The 18,253-nt window shown below is 37.2% G+C and overlaps 1 protein-coding gene, 1 long non-coding RNA gene and 1 pseudogene across 4 annotated transcripts in view; 2 read left to right on the top strand and 1 right to left on the bottom strand.

Annotated features, from left to right (window-relative positions):
• Positions 1-18,253, top strand: part of AIFM1 (apoptosis inducing factor mitochondria associated 1) — a 32,156-nt gene that overhangs the window by 431 nt on the left and 13,472 nt on the right. For both annotated transcript variants that reach the window (XM_039864976.1, XM_039864977.1), the window contains exons 2-6: positions 9,765-9,907; positions 15,342-15,441; positions 16,413-16,537; positions 16,665-16,795; positions 17,982-18,072. In XM_039864976.1, the coding sequence (XP_039720910.1) occupies positions 9,765-9,907; positions 15,342-15,441; positions 16,413-16,537; positions 16,665-16,795; positions 17,982-18,072 (590 nt within the window). The remainder of the gene's footprint in view (positions 1-9,764; positions 9,908-15,341; positions 15,442-16,412; positions 16,538-16,664; positions 16,796-17,981; positions 18,073-18,253) is intronic.
• Positions 4,366-18,253, bottom strand: part of LOC120604315 (uncharacterized) — a 43,223-nt gene continuing 29,335 nt past the window's right edge. The window contains exon 4 of one of the 2 annotated variants that reach the window (XR_005653308.1): positions 4,366-6,376. This is a non-coding gene — a long non-coding RNA (uncharacterized LOC120604315). Of the gene's footprint in view, positions 6,377-14,256; positions 14,578-18,253 lie in introns of those variants that run through there. The other variant, XR_005653307.1, reaches the window with a different exon arrangement.
• LOC120604341 (uncharacterized) lies at positions 12,137-12,254 on the top strand (annotated as a pseudogene).

The following is an 18,253-nucleotide window of genomic DNA, read 5'->3' as shown; positions in this document are numbered from 1 at the left end:
GTTGGCAGGATACAAACCATGAGTTTTGCAAGCCGTGCTGACCTGACCTTCAAGGGATTTGAACCCAAAAGGCTTGAGGCCTTTTCCTGGGAGGGTTTGCTGTTCAGGGAAAGTATTGTTCAATGCCACCTCCAGGCCACCCCTCGTCTGCCTTTTTAGAGCAATGAGATAGAGTACACTTTGTCATTTACTAATGAGACTTTAAACGGGACATTTAAGCCCCACGTCTTAGTTCCTTATGTAAATGAGGGTATTACCTGCTTTACCTTCCAAACCTCAGATGAGATCCATAGATTTGAGTGCTTGGTGAATGGCCTGTGAAAACAGAAACAGTGCAGCACAGGCAGGAAAGGAGTCAGTCGGTTGTGTCCCAGACAACAGGAGAGCTGACACAGAATTAATTTGAGCTGTCTGGTCAGTGTAATTCTTGGTGGTCTTTAATACTTCAAAGAAACAGTTTGCAGAATGCATCATATTTGCCCCCACCAAGTTGTTTCATCAAATTTTAGAGCTGGAAGGGATTTTGTGGTAAAGTTCTACCAATTCATTTTGTAGATAATAAACCAAGGCACAGAGAGGTGAAATTACTTGCCCAAAGCCACTCCCCCAATTAATGGGTCGAGAAAAGGATAGTTTGCCAGTCTCTATGCCCCTAATCCACTTGCCACAACTCCACACTGCTTCCTAAAGTTTGACCTCAAAAACTTTAAGAATCAATCTGGTTTCTCTTCAGCCCATTGTTCATCAGCTATCTGGATTTATCTGAGCAGATCTTGAGCCTGCTCATTTTCAACCTGCACAACTTCATGAGAGTAAGAAATTATCCACCTTAGGAGATGCGATTTGTTTGTTCGTTTTTTAATCAATAATCTTTGAATGACCACCAGAGGACACTCACATTTTCAATGTCAGAAGTTATTCTTGAGGCCTTTCCAATGTGCAACCACCTTCAGAATATTTTAAAAATATAAAATGGAAAATATTTTCCTTAGATTTTTATGTTTGGAAATGTGCATTTGAACAGTTTTCCCCGTTGCTGTTCCTCAAGAAAATGTTTCCTGATGGGTGTATTAGAAGTAAGTCCTAAGACATATTGTTCTTGGAACTTAATTAGTCTTAGCTTTTAGACTAATACCTCGTTTATGATGTCATCTGTATGGGTTTTGTGCCATGAAATGAGGGTGCTGTATGCAAGTTCCATAAGAAGTTAGAAACTTAGGCAAGCTGAAGGTTTTCATCCACACTGGCCTTTCAAGACTTTGTGTATTTATTTTGCTTAAAACTCACAACTTTTACCAGCATTCTGAAGTCTGACCAAACGTTCTCATCAATTAAATGTGAATTTTCAAAGTTAAATTGATTTATTAGACATTTGAAGGTGGTTGATGATATTAGAACTAGTACTGAAAAATTAGACTCAAAATGTTTTTTTTTTTCATTGCGTGACTTTGTATGAAGGACACTCACATATAATCTTCTGGAGAATATATGACTTTGTATGAAGGTAGTCTGCCGTAGGATATATTCTAACTTCTTGACATATCTATCCATCTCTTTGTATACACCTATTTTCACCAAAGTACCATCATATGCCTTTAGAAATGTGTGGGGCTGAGGTTACAATTTCAAAAAGAAATGATTCTATCATTTTAAGAATTTATCCTGTTTTGCGGCCGATTACTAATTGCTTTTAATCTGATTTCTTTTTCACATAGTCACATCTACCATATGTTTTTGCATTGGTGGAGAAGAGACATTGTTGATATTCCATTTCCCTCCCCTTATTTTTCTTCCCCCCCTCCCTCAATTCTTTGCCAGGATGTTAGCAAACTTTAAATCTACCTTGAAACAATCTCATCCACATCTGTCACCATTGTCAGGTTCATTTCCATTATATGTTGCCTTTTGCCTTAAAACTTTTATTGCTACTATTTATTTACCTTATTTGGATGCTCTGTCTCTTTCCAGAAATTATTGAAGGTAATTGATAGTCACCACTTTATGTCTGCATTCAGAACTGAGGAGCAGATAGGTTAGCTAATAGATATTTTCTGTTCTGTAATATTTTATTTGGTCTTCAAACATTGTGCTGCCCATGTGATCAAGGTGATCACCTGAGGATCAAATGTGCAAACATTTTTCTCTATTCGGAATCTTTCTCATCTCCTTAAAAAGGAAACTGAACTCCTTGTGGGCAAGAATCCAGACTTCCTGGACACTGCCAAGTGATGCTGTTTTTTTGTTTGTTTTGTTTTGTTTTTGAGGCCTAGAAGACGAGCCTTACCTCACTCTTTTCTGTTGAGGCAAAGCTTTCCAGAAGAAAATCTTTAGCAAGTCAGCTTTTTCTGCAACCAGTTAATATGTTATATTTTCTAATATTTTAAGAGAGTTGCTGCATATTGTAACTTTCTTCTAGAACATGTTTCCAAAGTTGCCTGATCATATAAATCCAATGGAGGGCCCACCCAAACCTACTGAGTGAGAATCTCCAGGAGAGTGGCCTGGGAATGAATACACACATGCGCGCGCGCGCACACACACACACACACACACACACGTGTATATACACACATACACATACGTACACACATACATATATATTTTTAATAATTTTTAATTTTTCAATTATAGTTGGCATGCAATATTATATTAGTGTCAAGTGTACAACAATGATTAGACATTTATATAACTTACGAAGTGATCACCCTGATAAATCTGACACCATACAGTTATTACATTATTGACTATGTTCCTTATGCTATACTTTACATCCCCATGACTATTTTGTAACTACCAGTTTTTACTTCTTAGTCCCTTCCTTATTTTCACCCATCCCCCTAAAACTCCTGCCATCCGACAACCCTCAAAATGTCATCGGTATCTATGAGTTTGTTTCTGTTTTATTTATTTTGTTCTCTAGATTCCACATGTGACTGAAATCACATGGCCTTTGTCTTTCTCTGCCTGACTTATTCCACTCAGTACAGTGCCCTCTAGATCCATCCATGTTGTTGCAGTTGCAGATGGCAAGATTTCTTTCATTCATTCATTCATTCATTCACTTATTTATTTTTATGCTTGAGTACTATTCCATTGTATATATGTACCACCTTTTCTTTATCCATTCATCCATTGATGGCCACCCAGATTGCCTCCATATCTTGGCTATTGCAGATAATGCTGCAATGAGCATATGGATGCACATGTCCCTTCAAAGTAGTATTTTGGGTTTCTTCAGATAAATTCCCAGAAGTGAGATTACTTGACCCTTCTTTGTCTGTTGTTATAGCCTTTTTTCTAAAGTCTGTTTTGTCTCGTATAAGTATTGCTACCGCAGATTTTTTTTTCATTTCCATTTTCATGAAATATCTTTTTCTTTCCCTTTACTTTCCAGTCTGTGTTTGTCTTTTGATCTGAAGTGAGTCTCTTGTAGGCAGCATATGTAAGGTCTTGTTTTCTTATCCATTTAGCCACTCTATTTTATTTAAAGTACTTGTTGATAGGTCTGTAGTTATTGCCATTTTATTATTCATATTTTTGATACATATTTTTTTTCTTCTTAAAAAAGTCCCTCCAACATTTCCTGTAATACTGGCTTGGCGGTGATGAACGCCTTTAGCTTTTCCTTGTCTGAGAGGCTCTTTATCCATCCTTCGATTTTAAATGATAGCTTTGCTGGGTAGAGTAATCTTGGTTGTAGATCTTACCTTTTTATCACTTTAAATATTTTGTGCCAAGCCCTTCTGCGTGCAAAGTTTCTGTTGAGAAATCAGCTGACAGTCTTATGGAGCTCCATTGTAGGTAACGAATTGCTTTTCACTTGCTGCTTTTAAGATTCTTTCTTTGTCTTTAACCTTTGGCATTTTAATTATGATGTTTCTTGGTGTGGGCCTCTTTGGGTTCATCTTGTTTGGGGCTCTCTGAGCTTCCTGGGATTGTATGTCTATTTTCTTTACCAAGTGAGGGGAGTTTTCCATCATATTTTCAATAGATTTTCAATTTCTTGCTCACTCTCTTCGCCTTCTGGTACCCCTGTGATATGAATGTTGATATGCTTGATATCGTCCCAGAGGCCCCTTAATTGGTCTTTTTTGGGGGATCTTTTTTCTTATTGCTCTTCTGGTCGGGTGTCCTCTGCTACCCCATCCTCTAAATCACTGATTCAGTCCTCCGCTTCATCCAATCTGTTGATGCCCTCTAATGTACTCTTCATTTCAGATATCATGTTCATCATTTCTGACTGGTTCTCTTTTATATTTTCCATCTCCATTTTCACGTTTTCTCTCCCTTTGTTAAAGTTCTCACTAAGTTCATCTATTCTTCCTCTAAGTTCATTGAGCATCCTTATAACCAGTGTTTGAACTCTGCATCTGACATATTGCTTGTCTATATTTTGTTTAGTTCTTTTTCTGGAGCTTAATTCTGTCCTTTCATGTGGGACATGTTTCTTTGTCTCCCCATTTTGGCTGCCTCCTCGAGTTTGTTCTGTGTAGTAGGTAGGGTTCCAAAGTCTCCTGGTCTTAGTAGAGTGGCTTTGTGTAGTAAGTGTACTGTGAGACCAAGTGACATAGTCTTCCATGGTCATCTGATCCGGGTGCTCCAGATGTGTTTTTTTGTGTGGATTGTATGTGTCCTCTTGTTGTTGTTGTGCCTTGGTTGCTGTTTGCACGTAGATGGGAGGATTGACTCTTGGGCCGATTAGTTGTGAGGACTGGCTGTTGAGGGGCCAACCCTATGGAGCAGGATTCACTTTAGCAGGGCTCTGGTGCCTGTCCATTCTTCCCTTCATGTATATCCTCAGATGCAGCCTTGGGTGGCGCTCCAGCTCTAGTTAAAGTAGACCACTTAGTATGCTGGCCCCAGGGCCTCCTGGAAGGGGCCCAGCTGCAGGCCAAGTTCACCCACAGCCTGTACACTTCTGTAGCCACCTGGTAAGAGTCACCAAACAATCTGCAGACGGTGGTAAACCCGTGCTGGGCTTAGAGGTGTCTTGAATGGCCAAGCCAGGAACTGAGGCTGGCTGCCACTAGCGATGGGCTTGGGGCTGCTCAGCAAGAGGTATGGGGCACACCAAGACCAGATTCTGTTTCTATGGGTTTTGTGAGCCTTTAAGAGTCCACAGCATGAGCCAAGATAGGCCATTTGTATGGAATAAAAACAGGGGAGGCAGCTTGGGTAGGCCTGCTATTTGGAGATGCGGGGTCTCAGGGAATCACCTGGGCAAGGTGACCAGTGTTATCCAGGTTGATGGAAACTCAGATATGGCGGCTACCTGCATCAACATGCCAGGAGTGGGGAGGGCTCAACAAAGGAACAATGGATTCTGCTAACACTTCTGTCCAGGAGAAAGCTAGCCGCCCCACCCCAGCCCTCACTGTGAAACCAGACAACTCAGTTCCAACCCATATGTCCCTGGCACTCCTTGAGTGATGCCCCAGCGCTGGAGCTCAGAGTGAGTGAGTCTGACAGTGGTTAAGTCCACGTGCGGGCTTTAAGAGGAATGTCTGCGATTCCCTCGGCCTTCCATCTCGCTCAGCCACCACCTCTGCTGGTTTTCACAGCCAGAAGTTGTAGGGACTTCTCTTCCCGGCACTGGAACCCTGGGCTGGGGAGCTAGGTATGGAGCTAGAACCCCTTGCTCCTCTGGGGTAGAGAGGGGTTTTGCAGCCAAGGTAACCCTCCTGATTCTTGACCGCCACACGCTGTTGTGGAAACAGCCCATTCCTCATCTCCGCCCCTCCTATCAATCTCAAGGTGGCCTTTTATCTTTGTCCCCAGTTGTAGGACTTATGTTCAGCTAGACTTCAGGTGACTCTCAATGATGGTTGTTCTGTAGTTTTGTTGTAATTCTGATGTGTTCGTGAGAGGAAGTGAGCACAGCATCTACCTTCTACACCATCTTGACTGGAATCTGAGAATTTTAACAAGCCTTTCAATGTAATGCATTATGATCAGTCAAGTTGGGGCTACTGTTTTGAATGAATAATGACTCTTTTCTTCTGTTCCACTGACATAAGGATTAATAAATCAGACTGAATGACCTTGAGTCTCTTATGATTTGTATCAAGCACATTTTCTGATATTCAGAATAATGTCAGTCATTTTTCCTTCCTAAACTATATACTACCTAAGTACATGAATTATGTCCTATTTATTTTTGTGTCCTTAGCACTTTATACAGTCTCTGGCACATAGTAAATTCTCAGTGACTGAGCCCAAATACAGTAAAGGACTTAACTTTGCAGAATAGTTAAATTTCTTTCTTTTTTTGGTCATGTAAATTATTTTTCCTTTGGTGACTTTTTTTCAGAGCGGTTCATACTCTACTATAGTTGTTACTGTTCTGGTTCTTCTAAACTTCCAGCCGTGGTTGAGGCTAAAAAAAAAAAAAAAAAAGGCTGATTAAATAGTTGTTGGATTCCTTATAAAGAGGCCCCTCCTTACAGTGAACAAATTATCTAGGCTTGTCCTTTCCTGTGTTTTATCCATGTCAGAAAAATTGATTTGACATTCAGACGCCAAGACTCAAGAGCATATAGACCTCTTAACCATTTGAGATTCTTAGGTGCTTCAATTGTATGGCACCTTTCTAGGAAATGCTTTCTGGAGTTATGGAAAAACAGGAGATTATAAAATATACAGAAATGAACTTGGTGATGATTTGGTTACTATTCTCATGCTAGTCTGTGGTATTAGAGATTACTGACTTATTATTAAGCAACTTGAAATAAATGGGATCTGGTTAAAACTTCATTGCAAAGAATTCTTCAAAATGTTCAGTCCTTATCACTAGAATTGGGAAGAATTTCTAGTCCTTCATTAATTCAACAAACATTTATTGAGCAAACACCTACATGTTAGGCACTGTTCTGTGTAACAATTCAAGAAATGAATCCTTGCACAGTAGAGTAAATATATGCAACAATATTGTATTATAATCATCAGACTTGCCCAGAGACTAGATCTTAATTATTCCAACCACTAAAAGTAAATGGTAATGCGACATGATAGAGATACCAATTATCGCTAAAATTACAATCATATTATAATATATAAATGTATCAAATAAAAAAGAATTGAATCCTAAGTATGAGAAAGTATTACCTCCATGTGTGGTCTGACTACAGAAAATCTAAAACAAGTAGACTGGTGCAATAATGAGAAGTCAAGGAGTAAGTTGACTTTCTTATGTTAGTAAGACAAGTGAGAAGGCATGTTTCGGTTGTGATTTAAAATTTCCTAAAATTTTGAAGCTCCTGGGTTTGAGAGAGGTATAGGAGTGATTTTATGGGTAATAGAAAATTGGTGGGAAATATCAACATCCATACAATATTTATCACCTTTTACAAAATTAAAGTCACTTTGTGGGTATATAAAACGTTGGTTTATTAATGATAATAGTGTTGTATTACATTTCTTTTCAGGCAGTAGTTTAAATGTTAACCAATTTACTTTTTTAAAAAATCTATTTACTTTTAAATGTTTTTTTTGGGGGGAAAGGGCATATTGAGGCAAAAACTGCTGAACTTTCCCAAATCTATACTCTTAGTTTTATCAGTTTGTAAAAAGCAAGCAAAAACAAAATAAACACATTAGTATTATATTAAAATAAAGTTACAATTTCTGGATTTAGGATCTTCTAGAGGGATAAACAATTAAAAAAAAACATTTCAGTAAGCAAACTTGGAGTGGAGTGGAGAACAAAACAGATTTCATTGAACTGAACTTAACCATGTAAAACTTTTTCTACCCAGTTTCATTTTTTGAGCTCTGAGAGTTGTCATTTTCTACTTCTGATGTTTCATCATTTTTATGGACTTCTGAAAATCAAAAGCTTGTGCAGATTGAAGTAAGCTTCTCTACCCTTGCACATGTTTTTTATTTTCATGATTTGTTATTTCCAAATATAAACCATTTTATTTCACATGGTGATGAAGGATTCTAAAGCAGGTAAGAAATAAAAAACAGTAAAGAAAAAATACATTTTTAGTTTTAAGAGTATAGGTCCATAGTTTCTTACCTATAATTCAGAAATCAAACTAGACTAAAACTCAAGTTTTTATAATTCATTTGCCAGTAAAACCTGACCTGAACTGGAGAGAAGCTACTTGAAATCTTTTATTCATCATACTCAGTGCGAATGGTCATAGAAACATAAATGTGTGTGACTGTGGGTTGTTGGGTGTTACTTACTATATGGTATATGCACTATATACCTAAGACCAAATAATTATAACTTCTGGAATACGCATGTTCCCAAGGATTTCAGGTAAGAGACTGGATATCTGTATTGGATTTGTTTTTATCCCTCTGTGCCCTGACATTGTAAAAGCAAGGGGGAAAGCTCCCTGTTTCTGATCTCCATAAGTACATATGGAATGCTACTACCAGTGCCTATTCTGTTTATCTTTTAAAGCTGGTTCAGACCAGGAACATATCAACCTGCCTCTATACCAGTGGTTCTTAAAGTACAGACCAGCAGCATCACCTAGATGCTTATGAGAAAGGCAAATTTGTGAGCCCCCATCCCAAATCTCCTAACTCAGAAACTCTGGGGGTGGCTATCTGTGCTTTAAGAAACTCTCCGTGGATTCTGATGAAAGTTTTAGAAACACTGCTCTACCTCAGGATAGCAAACTACAGCCCACAGGCCAAACTCACATGATTTTGTAGGCCTCTCGAGCTAAGATATTTTTACATTTTTTAAATGGCTGAAAAATAATAAAAAGTAGATTATTTTGTGACACATGAAAATTGTTTAAAGTTCACATTTTAGTGTCTATAAATAGAGTTTTATTGAAACACAATCACATCGATTCATTTATACATTGTCTATGGCTGCTTTTGCAAAACATGCAGCAGAGACCGTATGGCCCACGAAGCTGAAAATATTTACTATCTGGTCCTTTACAGAGAAAGCGTGTGAACTCCTGCTCTAAGTCAATAGTTAACACAGAGATTGTCACAAACAGAAGGTTCTGATGTCAGCATCCTCCTGGAGAAAGAAATCTAGGAAACTTACATTTCCGTGTGTAAGAGTTGTTATGATTATTGCATAGCTTCACAGAGTTTTATATTGACATAATCTTTGTATTATTTTGGAGGACTAAGCCAAGTAGTTGGTAGATATTTTAAATTTTGTTGTTCTAAAAAATACTTCATAGTCCAGAATTCTTCATTTCTTTGGGAGAGATATATATTCACTTAAACTTTATTTTTCTGATTTTCTTCTGAGCTTTAACATTTCCGTCTTCCAAGACATAGTACCTTTCACGCAAGACTGAACTGTGTCCTGGTTAGATTGTGTGGCAAGGTTTTATTATTTTGTGCAAAGTTTAAGCCAACTGTTTAAATTACTCCTTAAGTGGTTGTTATAATGTCCCAGGTAGTTTGTAGTTAACTTTTTTATATCTGTTCTGTCATCTCTCTGTGTTTACTTCATTTATAGTGAAGAAGTGAAGAGAGTATTTGATAACTGCGCATATGTTTTTCATTATCTTTTCTTGAAGCTATAAATTTCCTGCATGAGTAGCATTAAACTGTTTTCTTAAAAAGTCTAACCACTTTAAGAGTGTACATTCTAATATCTGTTGTATTTGTGTGTACAGTTTCGATGATTCTTTTCTTGGTCATTTAACAGTGAACGTCATGCAGCCCAGTGGGCAGTAAGTCTTGACTTATACAATGCATTGATATTTAGTCATAAACATGTATTAACTATTTTATTTTTGTATGTGTGTGTCTTAATAAATTGTGTTCCTTAGGCAACTTGTTCCAGCGATGGCATGTTCCTGTAGAACTCCAGATGACAAGACAAATGGCTAGCCCTGGTTCATCAGGGGGCAAAATCGATAATTCTGTGTTAGTCCTTTTTGTGGGCTTATCAACAATAGGTGCTGGTGCATATGTAAGTAGAAAAGCAGTTTGTATAAAGAAGCTGCCAAACAGCTCCCATTAATAGACTCAATACTACTCTGCTTTAAAACTTTTGCAACTAATTCCCTTTTCTCCTTTTGGAAAAATATCCAATAAGTTCTTTAACATGCCTACTGCCTAATATCTATGAGAGCCGATTTGGGAATGACTGAAACTTAATCTCATGTTGATTATCTTTGCTCTTTTCACTTGTCTCTTTACTCTTTACTTGAAAGCCACTGTGTTTTCTTAGGTTTGACCAATTACCAAAAAATTGTACCTTTTCTCTTGAATATGACACACTAACCTGTGAATAGGCCAAAATTTATTGCAGCTCCTTAGCACAATATTTGATTTTGACCCATTTGTCAAATATTTTATTTTCCCTAGGTTGAGATAGACATTAAAAACAAAAACAACAGTTTTCAATCCAAAATATTAAATGTTCCTAAAAGGAAAACTATTCTTGAATCTCACCCAAAGACTAAATTATAAAAGTTGGCCTAGTATCTCTAATTTTAGAATGGAGTTTGCGTGAAGTGAGGAAATGTGCTTTTAACTGCTATGTAGTAATAGCACAATTATATCTCCTTAAGTGAACCCTGGTCAGCTTAGTTGGTCACAGAGGAATTATTTTGTATGCATTTGTTTTAACTTGGCAGGGTTTACTGTGACTAAGCAGATCAGTCCAAAGTTGGATCATGTAAGGTTGAGGAACCAACTTAGATAACACATAGCAACACCCTTGATGAAGAAATCTGTTTTACTTACTAAGAGCAAATGGTTGAACACCATTTTAATTTTAGTTCTTTCTACATTGTAAAGACAGTGAAATTATTGTTGTCAATCACTAGGTTAAAATAAACATGAAAATTATTTGAAGTTATCTAAATTGTCATTCCCTGACCAGACTCCCACATGCACAAGTAAAGTAGATAGCTCTTGCCAGTTATGAGTCATATCAGAGTAAAAAATAGGTGAGCTCTGTCAGAGAATAGACTTTGAGGAAATATACATTCTTCTCCAATCCTGGAGCAGCATTTTAAAAAAATTTTTTAGCACAGGGTAACCAAACATGCATCCCCGCCTTTGTGTTGAATGTTTCTACATTAATACTTAGTGCTTTTTAAAATTTCCTTTTGTTTCTTTCTTGGCCTTATCTTTATCTACAGTTGTGCAGTGTCATCACCTAGGATACCCTTCTAGATCACTAGCGTCTACAGGTGCTTCTGGGAAAGATGGCAGCAGACTAGTATACTTCTTAATTGTAGGAGCAACAGTCACTGGGGCAGGAGTTTATTATGTAAGATGCTTACACTAAATTATATTTTGGGGTAGGGTGGGTGAGACCATGGCACTAATGAAAACTTGATCCATTAGAATACAATGAAGTATTCACAGCATGTGTTTTCTGAGTATTTAATAAAGGGACATTGTCAGTTACTAGGGAGTCCTTAAATCTCATTTTTCCAACTGCTGAAGTCTTACCGGATATATCTAAAACCATACATTTAATGATGATAAATCCTCATCATCAACCCTTTCTTTAAAATTTTTGCCAATTCCATAATTGTTTTTTATGATGCTAACTTATATTGTGCTTTAGTGCTGCATACCTAACAAGACAGTCTCAAAGAGTAAATGTTGAATAAACAAATAAAGATAACTTGAACACCATTCATTTTGAATCATTTGAGGTAAAATGTAATTTTTGTGTTTTATGGGAAACAACTCTACTATTATTGTGAAAAAGCATTTTATTGAATACTTCTGAGGAGGTCCAAAAAGTCAGAAATTGCAATATTCTCCTCACACACCCCCAGCCTCTATTTCAAAATGAACTCATTTGGCACTGTCCCTTTCGTAATATCTTATTTGGTCAAACTAGTGGCTGAAGTGGTATAAGCTAACACATTTCTGTAGATTGCTTTCTTAAATGCCTCTCGTTTATAATTCAGATACCATCCTCTGTGTCTTAACTTTTCTCATTTCATAACTTTCTTTACTTTTCCCATCAGTTCCATCTTATTCATTCAAAAATTGATTTAAAATGTTTGCATCTGATATTTTTGTAACAGTTTAAACCTATTAAACCTTTGGCTTATGTTACTGTACCAGAGTTGAATGGCCTCCACAGAGCTGACCACAACAAATCTTTTGATGCCAGGCACCAAAGATAGGGCCAGTCACTGTTGCTTTCTCCTGCCTTAGAAATATCTGAGTCTACGGCCATGCCACCCTGAACGAGCCCAATCTCGCCTGATCTCGGAAGCTAAGCAGGGTTGGGCCTGGTTAGTACTGGATGGGAGACCACCTAGGAAGACCAGGTGCTGTAAGCATAAAAAAATTTAAAAAATAAGGGATTGTAAGCTGACAAGGTCCTTGCAATCTGTAAGGTCAACCAAGGGTTGCCTCGCCTAAAAAAAAAAAGAAAAGAAAAAGAGAAATATTTATGAATCACAAGTTTCTCTCAGGCCATTCAGTTAAATACCTCATTGCCTTCTGTGTTTATCCAACACTGGTAATAATAAAGCTACTATATTGTAGTGGTTTTAGGTTAAATGATAAGCTTTTGTCTACCTACAGCTGTTACCAAACTATTTTCTATAGTTTTATACTAGGTTTTTAAATCATTTAAAATGTAATCTGAGGTGGCTTAATTTTTTTTTCTCTGAAATTGGTATTAGTCTAAAGAGAACTGTTAACTTAAAATCAGACTTCAGATTCAATGAGCTATGGCTCTAAGTTGTTTAGCATTTGTATTAATCTGCTCTAGCTACCATAACGAAATATTACAGACTGGGTGGCTTAAACGACAGAAATATATTCCCTCACAGTCAGGATGCTGGAAGTCCAGGATCAGGGTGCCAGTATGGTCAGATTCTGATGAGAATACTCTTCTTGGCTTGCAGGTGGCCACCTTCTCCTCTGTCCTCACATGGAGAAAAGAATATGAGCTCTTTCTCTCCTCTTTTTATAAGGGCACCAGCCCTATCAGATTAGGGCCTCACTCTTATGACTGCATTTAACCTTTATCACCCCCCTAAAGTCCTGTCTCCAAATACCATCACATTGGAAATTAGAGCTTCAACATATGTGCTTGAGGTGTACACAAGCATTGAGTCCACAACAGTGTTCCTTTGTAACTTTTCTCTCTCATAGGAGGACAAGTTCCTAATTTAAGTATAGAGACTACATTAGCAATTCCTGAACTGGGAGCCTTTTATCTGCCCCACAAATCTACCTTCCAAAAATAAAGGAGGTTTTTCTGAAAAGTTTGCCAAGGGTCTGTGCTTTAAACCAGTGGTTTTCTAAACGTTTTACCACACAATCCACAGGAAGAAATACATTTTATCTTGCAACCATTATATAACTATAAATATGTAAAACTGAAAATGTCAAAATAATACTCAGTAGGTATAATATACTCCAATAGTTTCTATTCTCTTCTATTTATTTTTTTTTAATGCTGGTCATAACCTACTAAGTTGATTTTACAGCCTATTAATAGGTTGCAACCTCAGTTTGAAAAACACTGATTTGAACACTTCTTCAGCTTAGATTGCAAACAGGAATTCCTGATTGGTGTGGATGTGAGCATTTCTCCCCTCTTGTTAGAGACTTTTACTAGGATCACAGGCACATCTTTAAGTCCTATTATTTGTCAGTGAGCAGAGCTAAGTAGCCTTTAGGATATTTAATGAGATTTAGTATTTGGGCCCCTTGCCATTGTTCAATTGATAGGATCGTGTTGCCTCACTGAGAAAATGACCTGTTTCCTTTCAAATTTCTTTAAGTTGGATAAATGCTGCCATATTCATCTTTTAAAAAAAGTTATCTCCACTAATATTTTCATAAATTTGTAGTTTTCCTTTACCTTACATGTATTCATGTAACTAATTGGAAATCTGTGCAAACTGGGAATATAGAAACACTTGGAGGAAAGGTAAATTTTTAGTATGTCTGTAAACTTATTTTTATATTAGAATATTTACTTACAAGCTAAATAGATAAATATATATGATTATAAATATAAGACAAACCTTATTCTTGTCCTTCCCCACCAAATCTCAAAATATTTCTTGGTCTGCTCTTCCCCTCATGTGTGAAGCCATTAGGAGATATGAGAGGGCCTAGGCTATTTTTGCATATCCTTCTCAATGTGAACATAACCCCAGTTTATTTTTCTGTTCACTAACATTGACCAGCTTAAGCCATCTTTTTAGGTAAAAGTCTCTTTCTTAAAAGATATGCACACACATATTTGCTTGTTTTGGGTATGAGTAAATACTAGACTTATATAGAATACCTGATGACAAGATTTAAAGAAAACGTTCTTAATACAAGTTGAATTCAATTTATTTGGTGAACTTAGTGGTATATTCAAGGAATAACCATTATCTTTTAACATACAGTACTTAATTTTCTAATCCATTCATATCATATGTTGGATGTTTCCAGGCTGATAAGCGTTAAGTCCAGGTCTCAGGAGCCAGGTTCCTTATTGTAGTATGTTGCCTAATGAGCTGCTCTATAAAAGGCTCATAGAAATATTCTTAGAGCCTACATAATACTTCCTCTGATTGTCCTTTCTCTTCCAATTAATTAATAATCTGGGATTTCAGTTGATACAGGGTCACTTAAATTTCTGTCTCGTTGACCCTGTGGGGTACAAAAGAGTAAAAAGTGTAATTAAAACAAGTCATCCTTGCCTACCATTCTAAAAAAAAATCCAATAAACTGATACCATATGTTAAAAAGCAACTAGTTATAATGCTAAGATATGCTTCTTCAGTTTGAAAGGATAGAGAACATAGTATATTTGAAATACCACAGGTGTTTAAGCAAGGCGTTTGACCTTTAATGAAAATCTGAGTGTCATAAAAGGGCAGACCATTAAGGGAAAGATTAGTTACTCTATCAGACTAGTATACAGGAGGTCATATTTCAGGGCATTATCTGAGTACCCAGCAAAAATTGATTTGCCTACCAGGAAATCTTCTGTCCTGGCTTCCTACTCTGGACCATATAGATTGATTTCACAGCTAGTATCCCGCTAGTCCAAAATCCTTTTTATAAAGTTCAGCCCTTCCTAGCATTTTATTCTTCTAATGTAAAGTGTTTTTCTTTTTCCTTTAGCTGTACCTTCAGAATTAAATACAGTATGAGGAAAATTCTTCACATAGACCCTAAGGAAATCTGAAACTGGAACAATTTCATTTGCTTAACCTATATTCTTTCTACACCAAGTGTGTACATATTCAGTATTTTTATTTCTTAAGAAAATAATTTTGCCTTAGTGATTTTCACATAGAACTTGCCTCATGTAGACAAAAGCTTCTCATTTAATTGGAAGATAATGATATTACTGATGGTACGAGCTCGCTATATGATGAAATAAATTTTCTCCATGTTTGGATCTACAGGCCTATAAGATTATAAAAGATGATCAAGAAAGATATAATGAAAGAATTTCAGGATTAGGGCTGACACCAGAAGAGAAACAGAAAAGGGCCACATCATCTGGTGAGTATGATTTGAGGTTCAGTATATGAAGGGAAAATTAGAAACAGTTTAGATGCTATGCTTTGTGGATATCTTGTCGACACGAAGATGCCATGAGATTATAAGCTTCCAGAAACTATGATATTACACCAGGCCTGGCAGCAATTTGTTAAAGTGTTTGACTGGAATTTGGGTTTGAGAATAAAATTAGTGCTAATTATGATTGGTTTTTCCTTATATTAGACTCTTAAGAGGCAAGCTTTAAATTTAAAAAGCAAGCTTGGCAAGGAAAATTATTGGAAAAGAGATGAAGGCCCTTTTTCAGTGAGGAAATTCTTTTGATCTGTTTTGTTCCCCTTTTGAGTCTTTGGTTTTGAGTTGTTAAAGATGTATTTGTTTTCCTAAAGCATATAGCCCTAACCAGCACTTCCATTGTACATGACTGGCTTGGTTTTTCACAGAAGAATGTTTTAATCCTTTAATAAGCTCCACAACCCTGCGTGGGCAATTTATATTGCTTTCTTCAATAACATCTCCTTATTCTTGAACATTTTATAATAATCTTCAATTGACCTACTGGATTTTCCCCTTTTATTGATAACAAAAGGTGAAACTGAACTTGATATTTTTTTGTTGGGCATTAGGAAATTAATGCAAAAGGCAGAAGCCTTCTAATATATATTTTCTAACAGATTTTAGAAATAGATAAATATTTAAGCCAGGTTCTAGTTCTGATAGACTTGATGAATGAATGACATTGGCTAAATCATTCACTTCTTTTTTGGGTATTTGTCACTTATGAAATGAAGAGAATACTTGCTTTTCTTGTCCCATCAGGATGCTGTGAAGTTTGTTAAGATAAATGTAGGTACAGTGTTTTGCTAGCTTTATGTAAAGGATTGAGGTAAGTGCAAGGTGATTTTTTTTAAATAGTGGCAAGGAGTCATCTGAGACTTTAAGAAAATTCACCATGTCTGTTCTGTTGCTTACAGCTCTGGAAGGAGAGCCAGTTCCTAAAGTCAGGGTACCAAGTCATGTTCCATTCCTGCTCATTGGTGGAGGCACTGCTGCTTTTGCTGCAGCCAGATCCATCCGGGCTCGGGATCCTGGGGCCAGGGTAAGGCATACACCATCTTGCTTGTAATGGAGGATATAATTTGCAAGCACTTAGCCAATGTGAACACTTTGATATCTGCCTCTTAAATGACTTGGCTCTGATAAGTGTCATTATGTTGTGTCTAAAGGTACTAATTGTATCTGAAGACCCTGAGCTGCCATACATGCGGCCTCCTCTTTCAAAAGAATTATGGTTTTCAGATGACCCAAATGTCACAAAGACACTACGATTCAGACAGTGGAATGGAAAAGAGAGAAGGTATGTTCATTTATGTAAAATAGGCCTGACTAGCAACTTCTAAGCACAGGGAATGACTGGATTTTGCATGAACCATGCACAGTACATAGGACAGATGGCATGGCTGCACACTGGAGTTCGCTCTGGTATGCACTTGTTATAGCTTAGGGATAAAAGTTGATCTATGAACAACTGAAGGTGTAATATTGGCCTCTGAAGTACTGATGCTCCTATATTCCTGGACTTTTATGTTAGACTTCAGTAATGATCAGCTCGGCCCATGTTGTCACTTCTTTACACTTGCCTAGGCATGTCTCATAAGAGCAAAAGAAAAGACACTGTTCTATGGCATCTAGTAGACATTTAGAATCGTAGGAATAGAGTGGACACACTGTAAAGAAGAACCTCTTTATTAACATGTTTGCACAGGAGACTTAGAAATGCAGGTCCAGAAGCCTTTTCCTTTTAAAGGACGGCTCGGATCTCTTGATTTAAGTACCATGAACTGTAAGTACCAATTTTTTTTCTCCTTAATGATCCCTTTGATTTTGGACTAAATTTTATAAATCTACCTGCCTCCTTCACCCCTGCTATCATGTTCCTTTCTCAAGCAGGATGTATACTTCAAATTATCTTAGCTACCCCTCAATTATTATCTCATTGTTACTGTTTACTGTTTGAGGCAAAATCATCTCGGGAGCTAGACCTAGTTGTCCATTGACCAGCACCATTCTGGACAGCTCATTTTGGTGGATGTCTGAATACCAGCTACTTGGGCAGTCTTCTTGTTCTAATTTTGAAAAGAACATAAATCCAAAACAGCATTTCTCAATCTTGGCACTATTGACACTTGGGACTGGATGATTCTTTGTCATGGGGGTAGTCTGTGCACTACAATAGTGTTTTGCAGCATCCCGGGCCTCTACCCTCTAGATGCCAATAGCATCCTTCCCCCACAAGCTCTTACAGACAAAAAATGTCCAAATGTCCCCAGGGAAGGGGGTAAAAAATTGCCACCAGTTGAGAATCGCTGATGTAAAATACCTCTGTATAAGTAAGTCACAACCAAGATTTAGTGGCCTTGAAGACTTACTTTGGAAAATGTTCCCAAAAGTTTTTCATAATGGAAACAATTTTACTAAAGCTATAGGGGAAGTCGATAGCAGTTCCAGGTGTTAATAACATTTTCTTCCTCTTCTCTGTGCAGCATCTATTTCCAGCCACCTTCTTTCTATGTTTCTGCTCAAGACCTGCCTCACATTGAGAATGGTGGTGTAGCTGTCCTCACCGGGAAGAAGGTGGGCTAGTAGGCTGCTTCCTTTGTCAGGCTCCATGTATATGCCCATGTGGGCAGCGACTATGGTGACTTGTATTCCCAGTACCATTTATGTCTGTTCTGCCATTGTATTTCATCAAAAGAAGGATCGAGTTATTTTAGGTTTAATATTACCAACTTACACTGCTTAGTGTATCTTTTTG

This window comes from Pteropus medius, unplaced genomic scaffold (assembly GCF_902729225.1).
Source record: "Pteropus medius unplaced genomic scaffold, Ma_sr-lr_union100, whole genome shotgun sequence".
Taxonomy (NCBI): Eukaryota; Metazoa; Chordata; class Mammalia; order Chiroptera; family Pteropodidae; genus Pteropus; species Pteropus medius.
The sequence above is the reverse complement of the archived record's forward strand: the minus strand, read 5'-3'. Positions and strand labels throughout refer to the sequence as shown.